Source organism: Panthera pardus, unplaced genomic scaffold, assembly GCF_024362965.1.
Source record: "Panthera pardus isolate Hobbes unplaced genomic scaffold, ASM2436296v1 HiC_scaffold_27, whole genome shotgun sequence".
Classification (NCBI taxonomy): domain Eukaryota; kingdom Metazoa; phylum Chordata; class Mammalia; order Carnivora; family Felidae; genus Panthera; species Panthera pardus.
In genome coordinates this window covers 20,416,869-20,441,522 of record NW_026526843.1, presented here as the reverse complement: position 1 = coordinate 20,441,522, position 24,654 = coordinate 20,416,869, and the positions used below count along the sequence as shown (strand labels likewise).

The 24,654-nt window shown below is 43.4% G+C and overlaps 1 protein-coding gene across 9 annotated transcripts in view; it reads right to left on the bottom strand.

Annotated features, from left to right (window-relative positions):
- The window catches only part of NSDHL (NAD(P) dependent steroid dehydrogenase-like), a 29,469-nt gene that overhangs the window by 1,285 nt on the left and 3,530 nt on the right, over positions 1-24,654 (bottom strand). For 2 of the 9 annotated variants that reach the window (XM_019438238.2, XM_053892031.1), the window contains exons 2-7: positions 19,700-19,811; positions 16,070-16,228; positions 7,576-7,722; positions 4,002-4,130; positions 1,588-1,730; positions 359-461 (exon numbers count right to left, since the gene is read on the bottom strand). In XM_019438238.2, the coding sequence (XP_019293783.1) occupies positions 359-461; positions 1,588-1,730; positions 4,002-4,130; positions 7,576-7,722; positions 16,070-16,228; positions 19,700-19,771 (753 nt within the window). In that variant the 5' untranslated portion in view covers positions 19,772-19,811. Of the gene's footprint in view, positions 1-358; positions 462-1,587; positions 1,731-4,001; positions 4,131-7,575; positions 7,723-16,069; positions 16,229-19,699; positions 19,812-20,806; positions 22,637-22,699; positions 24,478-24,654 lie in introns of those variants that run through there. The other 7 variants (XM_053892033.1, XM_019438239.2, XM_053892035.1 and 4 more) reach the window with 7 other exon arrangements.

The following is a 24,654-nucleotide window of genomic DNA, read 5'->3' as shown; positions in this document are numbered from 1 at the left end:
GAGAAATGGAGAAATTTCCAGAATAAGCAGGAGAAAAGATGAACAGGAAGCACCCCATCAAATGTATGTGGGACCCTGCTGGGAGCAGTCAAGTCCACTGTGTGTATCCAGGTCACATAACATGGAGAACCAGGTCCTGAATGTTTATTCAATCCCAGCTCATTGGCCCTGGATTTGGGCTGTTTGGAGCTGTGTGGCACTGCAATGTCACCCCACCACCTACCATAGGGGATCAACCTCGGACCAGATCGGCCAGGACACGGGAACATGAAGGCAATTTGCCAACAAATCCAATCATGGGGAGACACAATCCGAAGACGGGCAAACACACACGGGGCAGGAGGAGCAGGAGCCTTACCTTCCCACTGATGGCCACATCTTGGGAGAGGTGCTCTGCAGCCAGGATGTGTCCATGCACCACATTCTCCACGAAGGTGAAGTCCACCAGGTTCTCCCCATTTCTGTGGGCGTGCCGGGAATGGTTCCACAGTTAGAGATGTGCAGGGGCCAACGTTTCTGGGGCCCTCAGAGGTGGGATATGTAAGGGCCAAGCAATGAGTCTGAGAGCCCAGTGCCCAGCCTGCCCTATCCTGGCAAGGCCAACCCCGGTATTATCTGCTCTGGGCTTCTATTTGGGTAGAGGGTCTTCAACTCCCCCTGGGACACTCTGGGCTAATGGCTTACTTTGGCCTCACACTTTTCTACCATCTCTTTCTAATCCCTCAAAGCAAGAAGACAGGGCAGCAAGGAAGCAAAGCAAGAGGCAGAGAAGCAAGGTGCCAGGACACAGGAATAAGAGGAGGAAAGAAAGAAAAAGAAAGGAAGGAAGCCAGGTGTACTGGGGAAACAGCCACACTCTGTCACCACCTGCAAGGGTCTTACCACCTGCACTTTCCTTGATGAGGAATGCGAACACCTCTACCTGCCTTCCTAGATGCAAGGAGAGCTGAAGGCCTGGCCCTTGACCTTGTGCCACTCTTTTCCCCCTTGAGCCTATTTCCTCAATTTCCCAACAGGGACACAAATATTTTCCCAGGCTACCTGACAGTGTACTAGGTTGAACACTGTCCTCCCCAAATTCATGTCTCCCTGGAACTTTTGGATGTGACCTTATTTGGAATTAGAGTCTCTGAAGGTGTAATCAAGTTAAGATGAGGACATATTGGGGTAGGATGGACTCTAAATCCAGTGGCTGGCATCCCTTTAAAAGGGAAATTGGGATAGAGACACACAGAAAAGATGCTCATGTGAATGTGGAGGCAGAGATTAGAGTGACTTGTTATAAGCTAAGTAACACCAAAGACTGCTGGCCACCACCCGAAGCTGGGAGAAAGGCCTGGAAGAGATTCTCCCTCAGTTTCCAGAAGGACCAACCCTGCCAATGCCTTGATTTCGGACTTCTAGCCTCCAGAACTGGGAGAGAATTAATCTCTGTTGTTTTAAGGCCCTCAGTTTGTGGTCACTTGTGGCAGCCCCAGGAGACAAACAGAGAGGGTGGCAGAAAAGGCCACATTAGAAGAGAGCTACACAAACTTGACTGATACTTGTCAAGGGGTCATGAAGAAGACCAATTGTGGGCCAACTTACCCAATCACAAACTTCATCTTGCCTTTCTTGGCTGCCTCAATGAGGATGGGGACCAACTGGGGGTCCTTTGGGCCAAAAATGCCATGAGGGCGGATGGCTATGGTTAAGAAATTCCTCTCAGGATCATTGGCATCCAGGACTGCCTGTAAAGAGCAGAAAGGGCAGGTCAGTAGCAAGACTCACAGGAGACATGGAGGCTGGCCTCTGCTCTGGTATAATTTGAAGCTACTGCTCTATTCCATCCACCCATGCCACCCAAATTTGAAAACACAGGAGAGGTAGCTGGGTCAAAACCAGTATGATCAAGGTCACCTGACTGGCTCAGTCAATGGAACATGCGACTCAGGGTTGTGAATTAAAGCCCTATGTTGGGTGTGGAGCCTACTTAAACAACAACAACAACAACAACAACCACAGTATGATTAAAGAGAAAGGCCTAAAATGCACAACTGCAGCCAGGGGAAGATGAGCCTTGGCCGCAGTTTGTGGAAAAAATCTGAGGGTTCTAGTTAGCAAGTTAGCCTTTAGCCTCCTGCCTTAAGCTCCACGTGCTTGTTTCCACCAGTCACAGGCCGCTCTGGTCAGTTCTAAGAACGACCTCCCGGGAAGGGTCTCTGATGAACCCAAGTGGGCCAGGAAGAAGGGACTGAGAAGGTAATGGGTCTGGGAGAAACAGTGCAGTTACTGGGTAGCTAAAGAGATGATCCAACACAGGTAAAGTCTAGAGCAGTGCCTAGTACCTAGTAAGCACTCAAGAAGTGGCAGCCGTTATTTCTGTCATCCACTGTCAGAAAAGATATGTTTCGCGTGGCTTAGTGGACAAACTAGAACTTAAGGACTTGAAGTACAGAGAAACAGGTTTTGCTTCAAAAGTGACAAAACATCCCAAATGATTTGCTATGTTATTGGTAAAAATGTGGACCATGACAGCTCCTACCCGGATGGGGCTGTGCACTGACCAAATGAGGTGACCCACGTCAACTGTTTCGGTATGTGCCTGGTATGTGTACTTATTGTACCACCTCACCTAGGATTTCTACTCTATGGTGGCAAAATTCTTGCACATGTTTTCCTCCCAGTGAGTTTAGGCTGACTTTGAGTTGACTGAGTTTATCATCAGTTGAGAGGTCTGAAAATCAACAGCGAGATGTGTGCCAACAGGGGCTACCATGGGGCTCCAGGAAGGTCAATGTTGCAGGCATTTATAGGCTTTGCTTACTTCTAATTGAGCAGCCAAAAGTCAACGCAAGTGAGGCACCGATGGTCTGAGGCATGGCTGCCACTTACAGTAGACAGGGGGAGTCCCAGTGCCTTAGACGAGAGTGCTTCTTGGTTCAAGTCCTATCAGGTGGGAGCTCTGTGAGGCTCTCCATGCTCCAAGGAGAGGGTGGCAGAAGCTGGAGACAGGACTGCAGCTTACAAAAAGCCAGGCTTCCACCCCCTAGATTGGGGAGGCCCTTGTGTCTCCCTGAAGATGAGTTATTCAGGAACTTTTTGAGTTGGAGTAATACCAAACAGATGGGAGGCAGCTGGCTCTCAGACAGCACAGTGGGATGCATGCCAAGCCAGCACTAAGCTCTAGTTTGCTGGCTGTGAAATGCAACCTCAGTGGGTATGATATGCTTCAAACACCTGGGAGAGGTAAGGTCACAGCTTCCCCTGCTAAGGCAAGCTGTCTGTGCTCAATGAGCATCTATGGCCTTCAAGTTAAGTATGTCCTTAGGGTAATATTCTCCTTGGACATTAGTCCTGGAGCTAGCTGCTGTCAGGGTCCCTGTAGCCCTGGAGTCCAAAGGCTTACTGGCCCTGTTACTCAACTCGGACTGCTGCTAAAACCAGGCGCTCCTGGGCGAAGCTAGTTTGCCAAGTGGAAACCAGTGCCTTGCAGTGTACTTTTCCTTAAAATAAAGCAAGATCCTTTCATTGCTTAAGAATATGGGAAGGGGGTAAGAGTGCCACTAGGAAGGTGTGTTCAAATGAAAACACTTGTGTGTCAAGCCCAAGTTCTGCTTGAATGCTTGGAATTATCATAAATTGCCTCTGATTTCTATGGCAACTGAGTAACCTTGCATAGCGTAAAGGTTGAGTGCATGGGGTTAGCCACCCACTAGTTGCAGAGTCTCAGGAAGAAAGTGAATCTCTGTGCATCAACTGTCCTCATCTGTAACCTGGTGATGATAATAATATCCACCTTATAGGGTCATTGTGAAGTTTAAATGAGAAAGTTCCTGTAAAACACTCACATTAAGCTATTGTTATTATTTTTTAAATCGAATTTCATCCATGAATTTTACTTCCCAAGTTAGGTATTCAGGCCTGAGAACACTAACTTCATAAATATTTTTCTTAAAAATCTAAACCTTACAGATGTTCATGGAACTCGCTTGTCACTCAATGAGTTCTCAGGTACATACTCTCTCCTGTAAGATTTTTGTCTCCGTGTAATAGTCAATGGGTTTCATGGCATAAGGGAGGTCTTCGGTTCCATTCTTGATGTTGACACCCTCAAAGACGACACTAGCACTGCTGGTTAAAATGAGTTTCTGGCAGAGGAGAAAGGAAGGTTAAAAAAAATAAAAGTAAGAAATGATCGTTATTTAAACAATCTGATGGTCATGCATGAAAGAGAATCAAACAACATGTTCACAACCCTCACAGGCAAGGCACCGCACAAATTATTTACTGCAATGCTTTGCTATTCAGGTATTTTTAAAATAATTCAAAGATCAGCATCTTTTGTTAGCTATGTGGATTCGAGATACATTCTATAGCATTTAAAACAGTGGATTTCACGTTTTTTTCTCTATCACTACTGAGAGGTGGAACAGGTATCTCACTGTGGGAATGATTCCTCAAGGGAGAAGGATAGCCCCCAAACTTAGAGGGAGATGTCTGTCTGAAAAAGATGCCTGGTGCTTCTGGTACCAACCCTGGCATGTCAGCACAGGTACACAAGCGCATGTGCACCATACCCACTTGAGAAGTGCTATTAGAAAGGAAATGCTTTCTTACAAGGGTCCCAGCTTCCAGCCCTCTGGTTAAAGGCAGCACGTCCAAAACTGAACACCAATAGCTCGAATCGTATCTTTACCGCTTTTATTCAACATTGTACTGGAAGTCCTAGTAAGTGTAGTGGGTTAAGACAAACAATAAGGAGTAATTTGAAAAGAGGAAACAAAACTATCACCATTCACAGATGTTGGAAATGTCTACACAGAAAACATTATAAACATACAGAAAATATTATAGTTACAGTTCAGCAGAGTTGGGGAGTCCAAAATCAATATACAAAAATTGTGTTTGTCATTAGCAATTAAAAATATAATATGAAAGATATTATTTTAATAACCCAAAATTAAGAACACAGGGATAAGTTTAACAAAAGATGTACAAAATCTTTCTAAAGTAAAGGATAAAACTCTATTAAAAGGCATTAAAGAGAGAGATAGAGATGTTATCATGTATTTATGGATACAAAGACTGAGTATTGGAAAGGTATCGATTCTCTCCAAAATTACCTTTAAATTTGATGCAATGACAATAACAACTCCAACAGCCTTTATCAAGGAACTCGAGAAGTTGATTCTAAAATTTACATGGATGAGCAAAGGGCTAAGGACAGCCACGCAAATTCTGAAGAACATGGCTAGGGGGTGAGTTGTTCTAGCACATACTGAGATTGACCTTAAGCCTTGCTTACTGAAGGCAGAGCACAGTAGCATGGGCACAGGCGGAAGCCAATGAAGCAGAGGAAAGAGCTGGGAAGAGACCCATGGAAGGCACCTACATCTGAGATGTGCTGGAGGGGGCACTGAAGAGCAGGTAAGGGATGGGTCACATGATAAATGATGCTGAACAACAAAAATTCAATCGCTACCTCAGACCACATACAAACTTAAACTGTTGGTGGGTTAAAGATTTGAATGTGCAAAATAACACTTTAAACCTTTGGGGAGAAAACCCACATTAAACAGTCTCTTGATTCCAGTGTTAGGAAATGTTTCCTAAATATAATATGAAAAGCCATTTTCTGCACTGCAGCCCACTAAGCTATTCTGCCACTTCAGTGAATATACTCCATATACATATATTGAGATGGAAAAATCTCAAAAAACATGTTGGGAGAAAAAGCAAGTTGCAGGAAGATATATTCACTATATCATTTCTATAAAGTTTTTAACATGCAAACTGATAACTTATATTGGCTGCACATGGAGCAAAGAGCAATGATAAACCCAAGTTCAGGACAGTCATTCTCCATGGGTGGGGAAGGACAGCAATGGCATTGAGGATGGAAACACACAGGGCTTCAACTTCACCAGTAGTGTTACTTATACTCTGTGATGATTATATGAGTACTATATTATTCTTATTTGTTTATTCCATTAAAAAAAAAACAGCAGCAGTGAAATTCACAGAGCTCAAGCATGGTATAGACTAAGGAGTCTGGGATTTGGCATCAGAGGGTGATTTTAATCCCACCTCTTTCATTACTGGCAAAGAGATATCATTTAGCCTTCCAAATCTGGTTCCTCACCTATTAAGAGACATTAGTAGCTCCTGGTTACCTACTGAGAAGCAAATCAGGTGACAACTACAGGGCAAAATGTCTTATCATTTGCAAAGTATAAGGGGTCACTATTACTATGATCCAACCTTTCCAGGCACTGACCTCTGAAGAGCTCCTTATCCACTTGTTCTTTTCTTTTAATGTTTTATTTTTTTTTTATTTATTGGTGTTTGTTTATTTATTTTGAGAGAGATAGAGAGAGAGAGAGAGAGAGCAGGAGTGATTGTGTACATGAGCTGGGGAGGTACAAAGGAGGGAGAGAGAGATTCCCAAGCAGGCTTCATGCTATCAGTGCAGAGCCTGACATGGGTCTTGATCCCATGAACCGTGAGATCATGACCTGAGCCTAAATCAAGAGTCGGATGCTCAACCGACTGAGCCACCAGGCACCCACTTGTTCTTGCTGGGTCAGTTGATGATGCTGGGTGGCCCATTAAGGGTGATGATCCTGAGAACCAGGATTTATAACAAAGCAGCAAGCTATGACAGGGTGGAAATTCATATGCCCTCAGATCTGAATTATAACAGGTTTCTATTGGTAAAAAGTAAACAGCTAATTTTTCTTTGAAAATGTAAGCAAGGTCTGGAAAATAGTATGGCAGTTCCTTAAAAGGTTAAACATAGAATTAGGGTATGATCCAGGAATTCCACTTCTGGGTATTTACCCAAAAGAACTGAAAGCAGAGACTGGAGCAGATATTTATACACCTACACCTCTAGCAGCATGATTCACAATAGTCAAACATGTAAGCAACAGGTGTCCACTGATGAATGAATGGCTAGACAAAATGTGGCCTCTCCACACAACGGAATGTTATTCAGTGGTTAAAAAAAAAAAAAAAAGACATTCTGATACAGGCTACAATATGGATGAACCTAGAAGACCTTATGCTGAGCGAAAGAAGCTAGATATAAAGTCCACTTCTATGCGGTCTCTAGATTCATGGAAACAGAATGTAGGATGGTGGGTGCCAAGGGCTTGGATAGGAGGGGGAGGGGTGCTATTGTTTAATGGGGATAGAGTTTCAGTTTGGGAAGATGAAAGTAGAGATGGGTTGTGGGGATGTTTGCAGAGCAATGTGAATGTACTTGATGCCACTGAACTGTAAATTAAAAAATGGATAAAATGGTAAATTTTATGACATCATAATAAAAAATATAAGCAATAGACACTTTACAGCTCTTTAACCAGAGACTGATAAGCCTTAGCATCCTCAGATGGTCTACTGAGATGCAGTTAGAATATTATAGCTCAAATTGGCCCAGCAGCTCCTAGGGTTGATTCTAGGATCTTCACAATATTTTAGGAAGCAAGCCTGGCTAGACCCAGGAAGAGAGCAAGAAGAACCCTGGCTCCCACACACTTAGAAGGGGCCACGACATGCTCCTGATAGCACTCACTCCAGCTTTCCCCTTACCTGAACCCCAGCCTCTTTGCAAGTTTCAATGACATTCTTGGTGCCAATGTAATTCACTCTATAAAAGAGTTCCTTGTTGTTACTGGATGGTGGGGGTGATGCACAGTGGAAAACCGTGCTTACACCTTTCAGAGCTGGGTAGAGATCCTAGAAAAGCAAACAGAGACCAAAGAAATTATTCCTGCTTTAGACAAGTAAACAGCCTCCTCACATTCCCACTCTCCAATCTATGGCATGTAGGTGTCTTGCCCTTTCATAAGTCTAATTAACATGGAAATACATCTCATTGTAAAAGATTCAAATAATACAGAAGTACATAGGATAGAAACCATGTTGTCCTTTCAATCGCCCCTCCCCATTGACTGGTCCCCAGGGAAAACTGGTTTAGGGCATGAGAAAGAAGCCTGTGGGGTCCAGACAAAGGCAATATCTGTGCCTCTGTGTACCATGGGGGGTATGTATGCATGTGTGTGACAATTCAGGGCACCTGATGGTAAAACTCCTGGGAAAACCAGCTCATAGATACAAATTATGAATAATATGAAAAAGTCCCACAACATGAAAGGCAGTGCAAACAGCCAATACACAGGAGTAGTCCCTTCTGTGAAAATAGATATGGAACAGCAAGAGCTGAAAGGAAATAAAAACAGGTATGCTTAATTTACTGCTAAAAGGAACCAGAGCTCCTGAGAGCAAGGGCTGATTATAGATCTGGGGCAGGAAATAGATAAGACGAGTCAGGAACACCTTGTTGAGCCAGAAAGTAAGGAAGCTAGCTAGTCAAGACTCCTGGGGTCCTGTTAAAAGGACTCAAGAGTCAACTTGAAGAGGCTCTCACTGGCCAAAGAAGGGGCAATTTGATCACCAGTAAGAATAAGAATTCCTTCTACAAACTAATAAAGGAAACAAACAGTCAAACATTTAATCTGCATAAGGTGCAAAGAATTGAATTAAGAAAGAAAGAGAGAATGATGGCATGTCGCCATTTTACAAAACCTTCATTAAGCAATAAGATCTAGGAATGATCAACAGACGAACATCACTAAAACAAAGACAATCATGAGTTTATGTGCCTAGATCCACTGATTATTAATATTTTGCCATAATTTTCTTTGTAGGTACACACACACAAGATCTTTTTTTTTTTTTTGAAACCACTTAAGAGTAAGTTGAGACACTGTGCCACTTTGCCTCTAAACTCTTCATTAGGTATATTCTAAGAATAAAGACATCCTCCTAAATACCACTAATGATCACACACAATAAATGTAACAGGATGGGACACTCTTATCCAATAATTAGTCTATATCCAAATTTCTCCCATTGTCCCAGTAATGTCCTTTAAAGGCAATTTTATATTTGGATCCAGGATCCAATCATGGATCATATTGTATTTAGTCCTCATATCTCTTCTGTCTCTTTCAATCTCGAACATTCAGTGATGATTCTTGCCTGGAACACTTATTAACACATTATTGCAAAATGGTAAAAATCCTAATTCTAGCATTTGTTTTACTTTTATTAGTTGGCATTCCTCTGTAATGTAGATGTTCCCCCTCCTCTATACTAGTTTTTCTTTTTTTTAAAGTTTATTTATTTATTTTGAGAGAAGCAAGTAGGGGAGGGGCAGAGAGAAAGAGGGAGAGAGAGAATCCCAAGCAGGCTCCATGCTGTCAGCCTAGAGCCCGACACAGGGCTCGAGCCCACGAGCTGTGAGATCGTGATCTCAGCTAAAATCAAGAGTTGGAAGCATAACTGACTAAGCCACCCAGGTGCCCCCTAATTTTTCTTTTTATCATTTTCAGGGACACATGGATTCTTATTTTATTCAATGCATTACTATTCACTACTATTACCTTTTGTGAGGTTTAAATGCCCCAAATTTGGCCAGTGGAAGCTCTTCAAGTTGGTTCATGTCCTTCTTTTTTAAAATTTTTAAAGTTTATTTATTTATTTATTTATTGAAAGATATATATATATATATATATATATATATATATATATACACACACACATACACACATATATCGAGAGAGAGAGAGAGAGAGAGAGAGAGAGAGAGAGAGAGAGAGATGGTGGGGAGGGCACATGGGATGGGCAAAGAGAGGCAGAGAGAGAGAATCCTGAGCAGGCTCCAAACCTGCCAGAGCACAGCCTGGCATAGGGCTCAAACTCACAAAAACTGTGAGATTATGACCTGAGCCGAAGTCAAGAGTCGGACACTTCACTGACTGAACCACACAGGCACCCCAGGTTCCTATGTCCTTTTGACATATTCTTATTAGGTTTTGAGCACTTTCTTAATTTTGTCCTAAGAAAATGTCTCAGGCTCACTGTATTACCCCTGCTCAGAGTCCTGAATAGGCTATATTCCCAAGGAACCCTGGTCCTTTTATGGGCAATAGCATACAGAAATCAAAATCTGAGCACTAGATGTACATATTGCTATTGGTGCCCCAAAGGAAAAAACTGAACCAGAATTAGATCCAGCTCTTAGTCCACTAGAAATATAAGGCAGAGATCTGACTTTAAACTTTGTAGTACTCACATCAAAAAAGTAAAAATAAATGGATGAAAATAATTATAATGTATTTTATTTAATATATCCAAAATACTATCATTTCAATATGTAATCCAGATAAGAATTATTAATGAATTATGTATATTCCCTTTTTCTGTACTACATCTGCTTTACTGGACAGTGCAGTCCCAGACCTACCAGTTTAGAAACCCTAGAGAACAGAGGGACATGTCAAACAAAACCATGGGAATGCAATCTGCAAAATCCAGTCCATGGGAAATGCTACAGGACAATAAATACAGTTCTAAATAAATATCAGTTATTCAACAAATGAAATGTGAAGGGGAACTTTTATAAGAGACTTAACTAGCTCAATCAACTTCAGTATCTTAACCTTCTTGGTTCATTATTTGGAAAGAAATCTTCTTGGTTCGTTATTTGGAAAGAAATCTTCTTGGTTCGTTATTTGGAAAGAAATCTTCTTGGTTCGTTACTTGGAAAGAAATCTATTTAAAAGCACTTATGAGACATTTAGGGGTATTTAAACACAGGCTGGAACTTAAGGAATTGTCACCATGTTTTAGATGTAGTTATGGAACTGTGTTTTTAAAAAGGCTCCTTATCTTTTAGTGACAAATACTGAAATACTTACAGGAATAAAAATGATAATGGTGTTTAGGATTGGCTTCAAAACAATCTGAGGGTGGGGTGGGGATATAGGTGAAACAAGACTGTCTGTGAGTGGATATGATACAGAGGAAATCTATGAAATATTACAAAGACAGAACTTGAAAGAACACATGAAGGAGAAACTAACAGACATGTAGAATATAATTAAGGACTCCCACCTTCCCTCCATGTATGTCTGGTAAGGTTTCCAGAAAGAAAAGAGAATGGAAGTAGAGTCAGTATTTGAAGAATTTTCCAGAAATGAGGACGAATTCCATCCTCAGAGTCCAACGGCCCACTAGGTGTTGAGTAGGATTTAAATACAAAACGAAAAGTCAGACCTAGACATGTTTTCCATAGAGTATACAGGATAAAAAAGAAAATCCTAAAAGGCATGAGAGGAAAACCCAGCTGACCCCCAAAGGAATGATCAGATTGAGTGTTGGAAGGAATAGTTATGAACCTACAATTCCACCCCCAGCAAATAAGCACTTATGAGAAAGGGTGACATAACAACATTTTCAAGCATACAAGGGCCATAGAAAGTTTTCTGCCCAAATATTCACTGAAGGATGCTAAAGGAAACATTTCAGGAAGAGGAAGGAACCTAGAAAGAAATGGGAGAGAAGAAGTACTGATGAACGAATTCAAGAATATGGCACAAAACCTAAGTAGTGACTTTCAAACCCATTTTAAACCCCTTCACCCTCTTCACATCCTCTTTAGCTTGGACTTCTTGATCCATCATTGCAATCTTGACCTTGCTTATGTCTGTCTTTATCAAGTTGGTCTGGCAAACTGCAGCCCTGGTTAAATGCAACTCTCTCCTTCTCCCTGCTGGTGCCTGAGTAGCTGAGTGTAGCTGGAGAATACACCATGCTGGCGGGTCTTGCTTTAAGTTTGTGTTTAAAAAAAACTTTGTAAATAAAAGACTAGCAACCATATCACAGGAGTAGTAGAGACTTGAGAGGGCAGTTTGGAAGGAAGCTGAAGTTTGCTAAGGAGTCTCATCTCCTTTGAGAGTACACAGCATTGATCAAGAGAGACAATATCCCTGCCTTCATGGAACTTCCTTTCTCCAGGGATGGTGGGCAGATAAACAAGTAGATACAGAGTATATCAGCTAGTATCAAGTGTTATACAGAAATATAATACCGAGTAAAGGAGATCTAGAGTGGCTTGTGGCTTAGCATAATAAGTTGGTCGGAGACTTAAATTTAGGGAGCAAGGTTGGTGGTTCACAAAGAGCATTCCTGGTAGAAAGAGCAGTGAGTACAAAGGTCCTGAGGCAGAAATTCGGTGAGTCTGAGGAGTGGTAAAGACACCAGTATGCCTGGAGCAGAGCAATGAGCAGAGTAATACAAGAGAGGGTTAGGCCAGAGAGGTAGTGAGGGCAAATCATGCAGGACCTCATAGGTGACTATAAGGGCTTACATGTTTGCTCTAAACATAACTGGATCACTGGAGACTTCTGAACAGAGGGGTATCAAGATTTGATTTATGCATTAAAAGGGTGGTGGCTTCGAGAAGCATGGTAACAAATGAAGGAATAAGAAGTTGGTGAATTGGGGATCTATTCGGAGAGTGCAGTCAAAAAGATCTGATGATGAATGTGATGAAGGGTACAAGAGAAAGGAATCAAAGGTAAATGTATTGTGTTTGGTCAAAGCAATTGGAAAGACAGAGTGGGTCATTTATTGAGATGGAAAGGACTTTAGTAGGCTTGCTGTAGTGGGAGAGGGGGCCTGTAGCAGGGAACCAGGAGCTGAATTTTGGATATGGCAAGTCTAAAATGTCTGTTATGTATCTAAATAGAGATATCTGCCTGCTGGACAGATACAGTCCAGGAGAGCTACAGGCTGGAGATATCAAGCTGGGAGCTCATCAGCTCCTAGACTGTATTTCATCGGTGAACCAGGGGAGGGGGGATTCACGTGGACACTGAGTGTGCTCAGAGAAGAAAAGAGATCTAAGCAATAAGCTCTGGAGCCTGCCACATTTAGAAACTATAGAGATAAGGAGAACAAGAACCAGAAAAAAGAAATTATAGAGATGAGACAGAATGGCAAGAGGAGAAATGGGCAAGTAGGGTGTCCTAGGCTTGGCCACTGGATCTGGTTTCCTCTAGGCCCCCGATGGCTGTGACAGGGGGCTGTTGGTGACAACCTAGCTGGAGTACTTGTAAGAGACAATGGAATGAAGCAATCAGAGGCGACAAGTGCAAATGGTTCTTTGAGCTCCCCCTATGACACGAGAGAGACAAGTGGGGCAATGGCTGGAGTGGGATCTCCCATCAGGGCGTTTTGCTTTCTTACGATGGGTGAGCCTGCAATATGTCTGTGTGCTGATGGCTATGATTGGGCAGAAAGGGATCAATTGCTGATGCAGGAGAGAAAGGCCAGAATCCCTAGCTGAATCACTGGGTAGGAAGAGAGGGGCTCCAGCTGGCACAGATAAGGCACCTGCAGAGCGTGGATGTGGTCACAGGCACGTCTGTGTATGTGGTGCCATGAGGTACCATGGGACCAGCTTGAAGGCCATGGCCATGAAGAACAAGGCAAAAAACCTTGTATTTTCTTCTTCGGCCCTGTTCAGTGCCCAGAGGCCCCAAGGGAGGAGGGAGAATCAGATTTAACCAGGACTGGGGTTATACCTAGGAAGTATAACCTGATGTAGAAGTTTATGTGTCCACTTGGTGAGGCTCCAGTCCCATCATTCCATCAAATACCTGTCTAGGTGTTGCCATAAAGGTATTTTATGACTGTGGTTAACATCTATAATCAGCTGACTTTAAGTACAGGAGATTATCCTCCATACTCTGTGTGGGCTTCATCCAATTACTTGAAAGGCCTTAAGAGCAAACCCTGAGGTTTCTGTAAGAAATTCTGCCTCAGGACTGCAGCATCAGCTCCTGCATGAGTTTCCAGCCAGCTGGCCTGCCCTGCAAATTTCAATCTTGCCAGCCCCACAATCCCATGAGCCAATTTATTTAATTAAATCTTATTCTATCCCTTTCTCCATCTCTCTCTCCCTCTTCCTCTTTATCTACATACACACACACGTTAGTGGTTGTTTGTCTGGAGAACCCTGACTGATACAGACAAGAAGAAAGAGGCAAGGGGGATAAGTGTTATGCAAGAGAGTAAGTCAGCCTTGGACTCAAAGGCAGTGAGGACACAAACTGGGTGACGGAGAGTGGAAAAGAGCCAGAAATCTGGGTGTGGTTTAAGGATTGGTAGGTGAAGGTATTAGGTTACGAACTAGAAAGATAGGAGGTGGTGGGGGGCCTGTAAGTGAGATCATGTTGAGGACACATTTAGTAACAGTAACAGGCTCTGGGGCGGGGGATGACAACAGGCCTGGAAGCCAAGAGGCTGAGTGACAGAAGGCCAAGGAGAGGTGAGGTGAGGGTATTGGCAGGGTCATTTGTGTGATTACTGAACTTATCGACAGTTATGATGAGGCTGACCTCGGCCAGGAGCTAAAATCACTAAGAAATAAGATGGAGTCCCCTGGGAAAGGGAACACATGGCTGTGGATGACTGTCCCAAGGAAGGCACTGGGGTATGTACAGTCCGCTGGCACCATCTGTACAGCCAGAGGGATCTTAGGGCAGTGAGGAAGTGGCAATGACAAGGAAGACTTCTACCCCATCTCCAGGCTCAGAGGTGTGGGCAGGATGGGAGAGAAGACAGCCTGCGAGGGAAGCTGTGTCCTTAAAATTCAAAGTAAAACAACTATGGCAAATGACGCCAAAGTCAAGATAAGAGCCCACGGACAGGCTGAAGGAAGCTGTCTGTGATAGAGCATTCTAAATCCATAAGAGAAACAAGGTAAGCCAAAGACAAATGGACAAAGGTTGTTGACAGGCACTTCACAGAGGATCAACAAAGAGCACAGAGTCTGGCCTCCTGAATAGGGAGGGCACATGACTCTAAGCCTCACCAAACTACCATTCCACATTCTTTGGAATGGCAATACCAAAAAGTCTAAGTACACTGAGTGTTGGCAAAGACGTAGAACGATGCGGATCCTACCAACCACACTGCTGGTGTGAACAGAAAACTGATATAGCAGCTTTGTTCAGCAATTTGGCAACATCTAATAAAACTCAAAATATTAATACCTTTATGACACAAGTAAAGCCTGCAAACATGCTCAGTAAAAGAAGCCAGTCATAAAAGGACATATATTATTGCATGATTCCACTTATACGAAATGCCCAGAGCAGGCACATCTACAGAGACAGGAGATGAGTGGGTTGCCAAGGGCTGGGAGGGCAGGAGAGCAAAAGGGGAGCAACTGCTAATGGGCCTGGGATTTTCTGCTGGGATGATGAAAATGTTCTGGAATGAGACCAAGGTGATGGTCACACAACTTTTTGACTACACAACCACTGAATTGTACACTTTAAAAATATGAAGTTTATGGAATGTGAAACATACCAATAAAAAAACCCTGAAAACCAGCGACTGCACTTTGGGGTACGTAGGTGACCCTTGAACAACACGGATTTGGACTGCATGGGCCCACTTATATGCGGTTTTGAGGTAAATACAGTACAGGACCATGAATGTATTTTCTCTTCTTGTGGTTTTCTTTTTTTAATGCTTATTTATTTTTGAGAGAGCACAAGAGGGACAGGGGCAGAGAGAGGGGGACAGAGGATCCAAAGTGGGCTCTGCACTGACAGCAGCAAGCCCAAAGTGGGGTTCAAACTTGCGAACTGTGAGATCAAGAGCTAAGCCAAAGTCAGATGCTCAAGTGACTGAGCCACCCATGTGCCCTACTCCTTATGGTTTACCTAACAACATTTCCTTTTTTGTAGCTTACTTTATTGTAAGAATATTGTATATAATACATACAACATACAAAATGTGTGTTAAGTGACTGTTTATATTACCGGTAAGGTCAACAGTAGGCTACTAGCAGTTAAGCTTTTGGGGAGTCAAAAGTTGTACACGGAGGGTCGGTGCCTCTGACCCATGTTGTTCTAAGATCAACTGAATACTCTGGAACAGTAGTCAGCACAGTATAGCCTGTGGACAACTTTGTAAATAAAGTTTTATTGGCACACAGTTGCACCCATTCCTTTATGTAGTGACCATGGCTGCTTTTGCACTACCATGGTAGAGTGCAGTTGTACTGACGAAATGAGGGTATGTGTTAAATTCTTTCATGTAACTTTAAATTTTTTCAAAAGAAATTTTTTTGAAACAATTTGGCTGACCTCTGAGCAGGGTAAGCCTGGTAGTTTCCCTTTGGGGGCCTGTGGAAAACTGGCAAGGCTGGGTGGTCCATTACCTGTTGGTTGCAGAGGTCACCCAGAAAGAAGTGCACCTGGGGATTGTCAAACCCTTGCCGTATATCAAATACATTGACAGCGTAGCCTCTTGCCAGCAACTGCTCCACCATGTGCTGCCCCAGGAATCCAGAGCCTCCGATCACTGTGCACTTACTGGCCTGCAGAAAGAGAGGGATGGGCAGAGGGTATATGAGAATTTGAAGCTATAAAGAACTTTGACTCACATGTTCATGAGCAAGTCCATCTGTTTGTTTGAAATTCTTTTTGAGTCAAGTTGGAAGCTTTATATAATTCTGGTGTTCTATAGCCAGTGGCACCCTCCTCTCCAGAGATAAGTAAGGAGGAAAGAGAGATAGCAAATGATACTGAGATAGACTTTGGCTGGATTGGATGATCTGATACACGCATGCTGTGTGTTTAACGAAAGGAGCAGGAAACACCTCTGGAAAAAATGAAACTATGTATGATCAAAACTGGACAATACAAAAAATCCCAAAGTCATACCTTCTTGCTCCTAATAACAGAGCCCTGGGCACTTCTAGAACAGACAGAAACAAAATAAAACACAACACAACATGCCACCCACTCAACTGACAATGTCGACTTAAAATACCAGTAAGAAGAAAGCAAAGTGTCTATGCTCGCAGGAGAAAGTCAGCCTCTTTTCCTCAAACTGACCATTACAGGGCTGTGCTGTGTGACTTTGGATTTGTCACCTAATCCCTTCCCACCTTAGTATATCCAAGACTATTGCTATCTGATGGGATCTCCTGGAGGGGTTGCAGGGAGGATCAGTAAACTGTTAATCAGCCAGGCCCTCGGCTTTGCTTTCCCTTCTCTGAGCTCTGAGCAAACCGACGAATCAGGGAAGAGCTATGGTGCTTACATTTCACCTTCTGCAACATGTGCACTTTCTGGGCTAAATTCCAAATCTGACAACTGGGGATAATGGAAGGACAGAGCACCAGATGCAGACACTTCAATATTCTGATGCCAGGGAGAATAAAACTGTCTGTTGCACACTGATTAAGCTGGCCCCAACAGTCTCCAAAGGAGGACCAGTGATATCCATCCTCCCTGGGGTCTTTCAAAAACTGTATCTGGGCTTCCTGAAAATGACAAACACCCATTTTCCCTAAGCTCATGTACAGTAAATCAAAGTTGGGAGTGTGGAAACTAAAGATATTAAAGAAATTCTGATCCTGATTAGAAAACAAACAAACAACCCCTCTATTTATCCCTTAAATATCTATACAATTGAGTTATGCAGGAGACTTCAGAGGTGTCAGGGCCCCTACTACAGACTCGCCCCTCCCAACCTAGTATCCCATGGACTGGCATTTTTACTGGAGTCCACTGGGCCACCCAGAGATGGCTCTGGAGCTTAAGCATCATTTGTTCAGGCACGTGTAACCTACTGATGTAATCAGCTTCACTATTCCACACCGCACCCCATCCCCAACAAAATGATCTCTTCAACCCATTTTTGTCTAGGTTTTGTTTGATTACTCTCATATACGTGTAATCACACCATGCTAAATAATTTGTACCTTGACTGGAATTTCTAAGATATTCCCAGGACACAGGCAAATTAAATACACAAATCCCATTTGATCCTCATTTTGGCTATACCTTCTCCTTCCCTCAAGTCAGCTGTACAGGTAAATGTAGGTTTTTTAGAATAACTCTGAGCCTCCCTGCTCCCCAAACTGATTTTTCTTGGTTTGCTAAAAGCTTGCCTTAGTTCAAAGAGGTTCAAACTAGACATGTTTTGACAGTATTCCAAAGGATTTCAGATTCTCTTGTTATCTAGCATCTCTAGTTATAATTGTTTCATAGTTTGATGGTCTAATTATTTTAAAAAATCAAATAACCTTTCTACTATGTCCAGTGCAATTTCCTTTCATGATTTTATTTATTTATTTTTTAAAGTTTATTTATATTGAGAGAGAGAGAGAGCACGAGCATGAGTGGGGAAGGAGCAGAGAGAGGGAGAGACACAATCCCAAGCAAGCTCTGCACTGTCAGTGCAGGGCCTAATGTGGGGCTTGAACCCATGAACCACGAGATCATGACCTGAGCCAGAATCAAGACTGAGCCACCCAGGCGCCCCCGCTTTTTTTTTTTTTTTTAAATCATTATTATTATTTTGAAATGTGGCACCAATATTGCTTGGAACAAGTGGGCCAATGGCTATTCCACAGAGAGTTCTGTAGTGATGAGAACTGAACTGACATTTACCCCAGAAAAGTCAGGTGTGTGATGGGCCAACGTCTTTAATCACACCTATAATACCACATGGTTAGAGATCATATGAAATAACCACTTACGTTTTATGGCCATGAAAGATGATGCAGAGGAAGTGGGCACAGTAGACAAGAAGGAACATGTACTAACAAGAATAAAACTCTGGACTGTAAACAGGTAATGAGACTCAAGAATGGGTTACTGAGAGAAGTTATAAAATCAACATCTTGGAGAGAGTTTTAAGAACAGAAAAGAAAGCCATCTAAATGATTTTAATTGCAATATGACCTTGAGGTAAGAGAATGATCTAGGCCCCTGGGTTTCTTTTAACCTGTTCTGTTTTCCTTTGTCTCTAGCAGTGGGCCTCTTTTCAGAGAAGTCTTACACAGAACATATATATAAGGTAAGATGAAAGTGTTCTTTTTAAATTTTTAACTTATACTTCTTATAAAGGCAACCAGTGAGAAAGAACACCATGACACAACCATTGAAATGTAATTTTTTTGGGTTGCTGAGTATCAGTAAAATCCTAATTTATACAAACAAGGAACCAGATGGCAAGGGACTCTGATGGTTCATCTGAACATTAGAATCTCACATTAACCTTCTATTATAGAGGCACAGAGGAGGCTTTATTCTGAGCTACCCACCAAGACAAGTGTGATCTAGTGGGGAAACTCCTGGGCATCTTTAATTTATTAACATTTGATATAAACACATTTTATCTTGACGTGATTTCATTTCTGAAACATTAGCATTCATTAAAAATGAATCAAACCAAACCTATGCAGACCTACATGAAGAACCTCCAGGAGCCCTGACAATTCCTTAAAGTCCTTTCTGATACTTGCAATGCTAGATCTTAGGAGTCCTTGCTACTGCCAGTGTGGTTGCTAGGGAAGCCTTCTGCCATTCCAACCAAAAGCCTAGTCTAGCCTGTTGAAGGCCACGTGAAGGCAAACTGAGGCACCCAGCCAATGCCAGCAGTTACTGCCAGGGATGTGAGTGAGGCCTCTTGGAACTCACACCTTGGGGGGGGGGGTCCCCTTGACTGCAGGTGGGTGGGTAAACCCAGAGGAAACCAGCCAAGGACTCCCAAGTGGGGCCAGCCTGAATCACAGAATCAAGAACAAAGAAATGGGTATGGTGTTGTTTTAAACCACTATGTTCTAACACTGTTACATAGCAATAAGTAACTGAAACCTTGAATATATATGTATATATGTGTGTGTATGTGTATAAACTCAACATTAATTGATTTGATAAATGTACCAAATACAATTTTTAATCCACAGGTAATATCAGTGGCTTCCTGGTATATATGTGCTCGACTTTCCCCTTATCTGGTTTTGGTTAACCTTTTTTTGTGTGTCAGTACTCACATTTGGAATGTCTTCTGTCAAATGTGTCCGTGTGACCTGGTCTCTCATTGGCTCACCAAATGCTCGTTCCATTTCAGCTCCAAATACCGTTATGTTTGCGATGAAGTTTTCTCTTCATAAAGACATATTTAGAGACAGACATTTATATAATATAAACTGAAACATTTTTTAGGCATTAGTGTTTTTGTGTGGATGCCATTCCCCTGTCAAGTTTCCACAAAGAGCTGAACCACAGTGGTAGCTATTAAATGAAGCCCTCCGCTTAATATTCCTGTGACAGGCTTCTTTCTGAGGAAAAGGTGTAACTGGGCCCATAACTCACTGCATTCTTGGATTAGAGGCAAAATGGGAAGCCAGTTAAATGGCCTCTCTCGTCATTTACAACAAAAGGAGCATCTTTGGCTTAATATTCCTGTGACAGGCTTCTTTCTGAGGAAAAGGTGTAACTGGGCCCATAACTCACTGCATTCTTGGATTAGAGGCAAAATGGGAAGCCAGTTAAATGGCCTCTCTCGTCATTTACAACAAAAGGAGCATCTTTGGCATTGTAGCTTTTTCCATGGCACTCACACATTTCAATTATTCTCGATTTTCCTTGTGTTGATCATTACATTGTGGGAGTGCAGTGGGAAAATGCACAGACCCAGGGAGTGCTGGGTTCTGGTGCCAGCCCTACAACAAACTAGGTAAATCCACTCCAGTCCTGTCTTTCTGCTGCAGCTGAGTTTTCCCGTGAATAAAAGGGACTATGTGCTCATCCCCATGATGCTAGGGCAGGGGGTGTTGGGAGTGGAACAGCATAATAGAAGACAGAGCTCTTCGTGGTGAAATTAAAGCCACCCTGACTATATGTGGAAGAACTCTGTCTGGGGTTGTCAGAAGCCTTCAGGAAGTGGTCAGAGTATGGTGGGGACTGAGCACTTCACAACCAAGACACAATGAAGCATACCAGCTGATGGAAGAACCGTAACACCAAACAGACGAGTAGTTTATAAGACAAGCTTTTGTGACAGCCCTTAGGATATGCTCCTCTCTTCATTCACCCATAATACTGACTCACAAACAAAGAGAAGCATTCAATTTTGGGTTAGATGTATTTGGTCTTACATCTGTTTTCTTGGTAGTGGTCAATTTACTTAAGTCATGGATCTCCTAACATCTGGAGGTGGTGAAATCTGTGACAAAGAAAACAGTCCAACTGCGTGCAAAAAGCTAGATTCACAGAACACTTATCAGTGAGAAGGTGGCTGCCAGGCAGCCAACACCAGGGTCTCAAACACCATGACTGCTCCGATCCAATTCCACACCTCTAGTCTCTCTCTCTCTCTCTCTCTCTCTCTCTCTCTCTCTCTCTCTCTCACACACACACACACACACACACACACACACACACACACACACACACGTTCTTGTAGGAAATGATTTTGTGGTTGGATGAAATGGCCTTGAAATGGATATTATGAACCTCTGTGTCTGATGGGGCCATTTTACGGAAACATGTTTCTGAAATCATAATGGAAGTTATCAGGAAAATACATATTAAAACTTCACTTTTCACATAATATATTATGCTAAATGAAATCAGCCAGGCACAAATACCGTATGATCCTTTTTTATATGAGATATGTATAGTAGTCAAACTCATATATGTAGAAACAATGGTGGGTGCCAGGGGCTGGGAGGAGGGGGAATTGGGGACTTAGTGATTACTAGGTAGAGTTTCAGTTCTACAAGAGTCAGACTTCTGGCGATGGATGGTGGGGATGGTTGCACAACAATGTGAAATGAATGCCACTGACCGTACTCTTAAAAGTGGGCTCAGAATAGCTCTGAATGGGAAAATAAGACCCTAAAGAGCAACATTCAGGGGGCTGGGATTGTTAAGGTTCACACATCAGAAGCCTCAAGTCTTTCTCCTGTAAAATGTTAGTTCTTTGAATCCATTAAAAACCAGTATATTCATACTGAGACAAAGCTTTGAACTAAAAAAAACAAACTAGGAAGAGATCCACCTTCTACTGGTGAAATCTAAGTGCCTTGCTCAACTTCTGGGCAAGGGGAGAAAGGCTGCTGACAGGATTATATAAGAAGACAAGCAAGTGAGCCTAATCTTCTTGCTGGGGAAAGTCCCCAAAAACTAAGTCCTGGAGGCAAAAGGAAGGGACAGTCTGTCCACCTCAAACCAGATAGAAAGAAAAAGTATTCCCTCCTTTGAAAACATGGGAGATCAGCTTCTTTGTAAAGGGGTAATGCAGAGCAATTCAGAGGGGTGTGTTAGGGTGTGTGGGGGTAGTCGGGGCCCGGCCTGCTGTCTTCCATGGAGTCAGTGCAGGAAGGTAAGATGTAGCTACCACAAGCTCACCGGTCTAGTCTGTGGACAGACAATGTCTGTGTATGCAAGAAAACTGCAAACAGGAGTCAAGGCAAAACACACTTCCCCAAAGGACTCAATCAGCCAAATCTTGTCCTTTCATAGACCTGAGGCGTCTGGTTGTTTCTGTTAGTCATTCGTCTCTCTGATTGTCTATTTTTAGGACACAGAAAGACCCTGGCTTTGGATTTGTAGTGGCCCCCGAGAAACCCATCAGCATGCCTGCGAGCTTGAGCTTATGCTATCCCCTCCACCTAGAATACCTTCCCTCTCCTTGGTGAGTTCCTCCTTATCCTTCAAGGCCTAGCTCAACTGTCACTACTGTGAACCTCCTCTCCCTCCCTGGGGACAGTCAGCTCCTTCCTTGTCTGCTCCCGTTCTAATACTCAGCACACTCAATTATACCTTTTTTTTCCTACTTGGTTGTGAGCCCCCTGAGGGCCAGCAAAGAGCCTGGAACAGAGCAGGGGTTGTATTGTTCTCCTGCAGCTGCTCCCAGAGGTCTCTTCTGTAGAGCAGTGATCCTCCCTGCTGACCTCAGAGCTGCTATGGGGCTCAAACAAGGCTCGGGGATAAAAGTGGAGCTACAACTTGTAAAAGAGCAATCACCCAGGTTTTGGCTCACTCACCCAATGCCGGCCACTGCCAGGCAGAACCCGCGTTAAGACACAGCACCAACCTCCAGGGAGCCCACGATCTAGTGTGAGAGACAGACTTAGTGGACAGTTGTGGAATGCTTCTGAGTTCTCATGAAGGTAAACCCAGAACGGGGAGGCTGGCCCAAGAAGGCGATCCCTGAGCCAAGTTCTCAAGGCCATGGAGGAGTGAGTCAAACAGGGGTGGGTGTCCTAAAAGCCTTTCCATGGCCAGGGGTGGGAAGGACAGGTGATAGCACAGAGCCAGCATGTTCTGGCAACTGTGACAAGTTGTGTCACAGTGATTATGAAGCAAGATTGGGAGCAAAGTTGAGAATATGAAAGGACTGTGTGTCAGGTTAAGGTTACACTAAGAGGAGAGGGAGAAGCCCTGGGAAGCTGTAAGCAGGGTGAGTGTTAAGATCAGAAGGATCACTCTGGCTGCAGTGCGGAGAAGGGATTTTACCCAAGTCTAAAGTTTTGGGCATGCAGGGTAGGGGAGATGACAAGAGCAAATCAGAGAAAAGAAATAACATTGCTCGAAAAACTGCCAAATGCCAGGTCTTTTTACATCTAAGTATATTACACCATTAAGATCCCTAAAGCACCCAGTTAGGTCTCATTCAACAAAAGAAAAACTCAGGCACAGAGATCGAGTGACTTGCACCACACAGATTTTACACAGCCAAGGCAGAACTTTGTGGCTGTTCTTTCTACTCTGCCAGGCTGTCACCCTGCAGACTGGGAAGTAGGGTATGGAAGACAAGGCATATAAGGACCAGCAGAGGCAAAACTGGGCAGGGGGCTCAGATGCCAGGTTGGGTCTGGACTTTACTCTGTAGTCATGGGAAGCCTCTGAAGGTTTAAGAGCAGGGGGGATGACCTGACCAGAGTGTTCACCAGGAAGACAAACCTGGCAGAGCAGGTAGACTAGGCAGGTGCGAAGCAGGCACAGGGACATTATTCACCAGTCATTCAAACAAGTTTTACTGAGTACCTAATATGTGCCCTTCACTGTTCCGGGTACTGGAGTACCAGCAGTGAACAAAACAAAGATGCCTACCCTCATAGAGCTTACCTTCTAGTGGGTGGACAATAAAGAACAAAATAAGCAAGTACCAGGAGAAAACAGTAGAGCAAGATATGGGGCTCAAGCATGCTGGGGGCTGCAGTGCTAAACAAATAGGGTGCTTAGGGTGGCTCACTAAGAAAGAAGGTGATAGTGGAGCAAAGACCTGGAGGAGGGAAAGAAGTGGAGCAAGCGGGCAGAAGGGCCAGCTGGAGCCAAAGTTCTGAGGATTGTGCCTGTGTGTTTGAGGCCCAACAAGGAACCTAGTGTCCCAGCTGGAATGAGCCTGGAGAAAGGAAAGGGCATGCTATGCCAGGCCCTGCAGACCACGGTGAGAATTCTGGCTGGTAGGAGTTGGGAGACTGCTGACAAAGGCCTGAATTGGAAGAGGAGCAGCAGAGGTGGAAAAGAGAAAAGGAATGGCCTTTAAGTGGGAGAACGGATAGAACCTAGAGGCTGGTTAATGCGGAGGGGACAGGAAAAGAGTCAAATATGACTGAATGGTTTTGGACCTGGTTCATGCTGAAAAAGGAAGGGAAAAAAGGGTAGAAGGTCAGCAAAGATGTTCATTTAATAGATGCTAATATATCTCATGCCTTTCTCAGCCTAAGAAGCTTATGCTCTATGCCCTGCCTCCCTAAATAATGCCCCAATGCCCAGAGGGGAAGCATGTAAGGACTGAGAGCCCTCTTACACTAGGCTAGCTGTGGAGGGCAGATCCTGGACCTCCAGCTCCAATGCTTCAGCCCATACCCTTGCACACACACCCTTGTAATTCTCCAAGCACGCATGAAACCAGGAGCTGCTTCTTTGAAAAGATCAACAAAATTGGTAAACCTCTAGCAAGAATCATCAAAAAAGACAGAGAGAGAGGACTCAA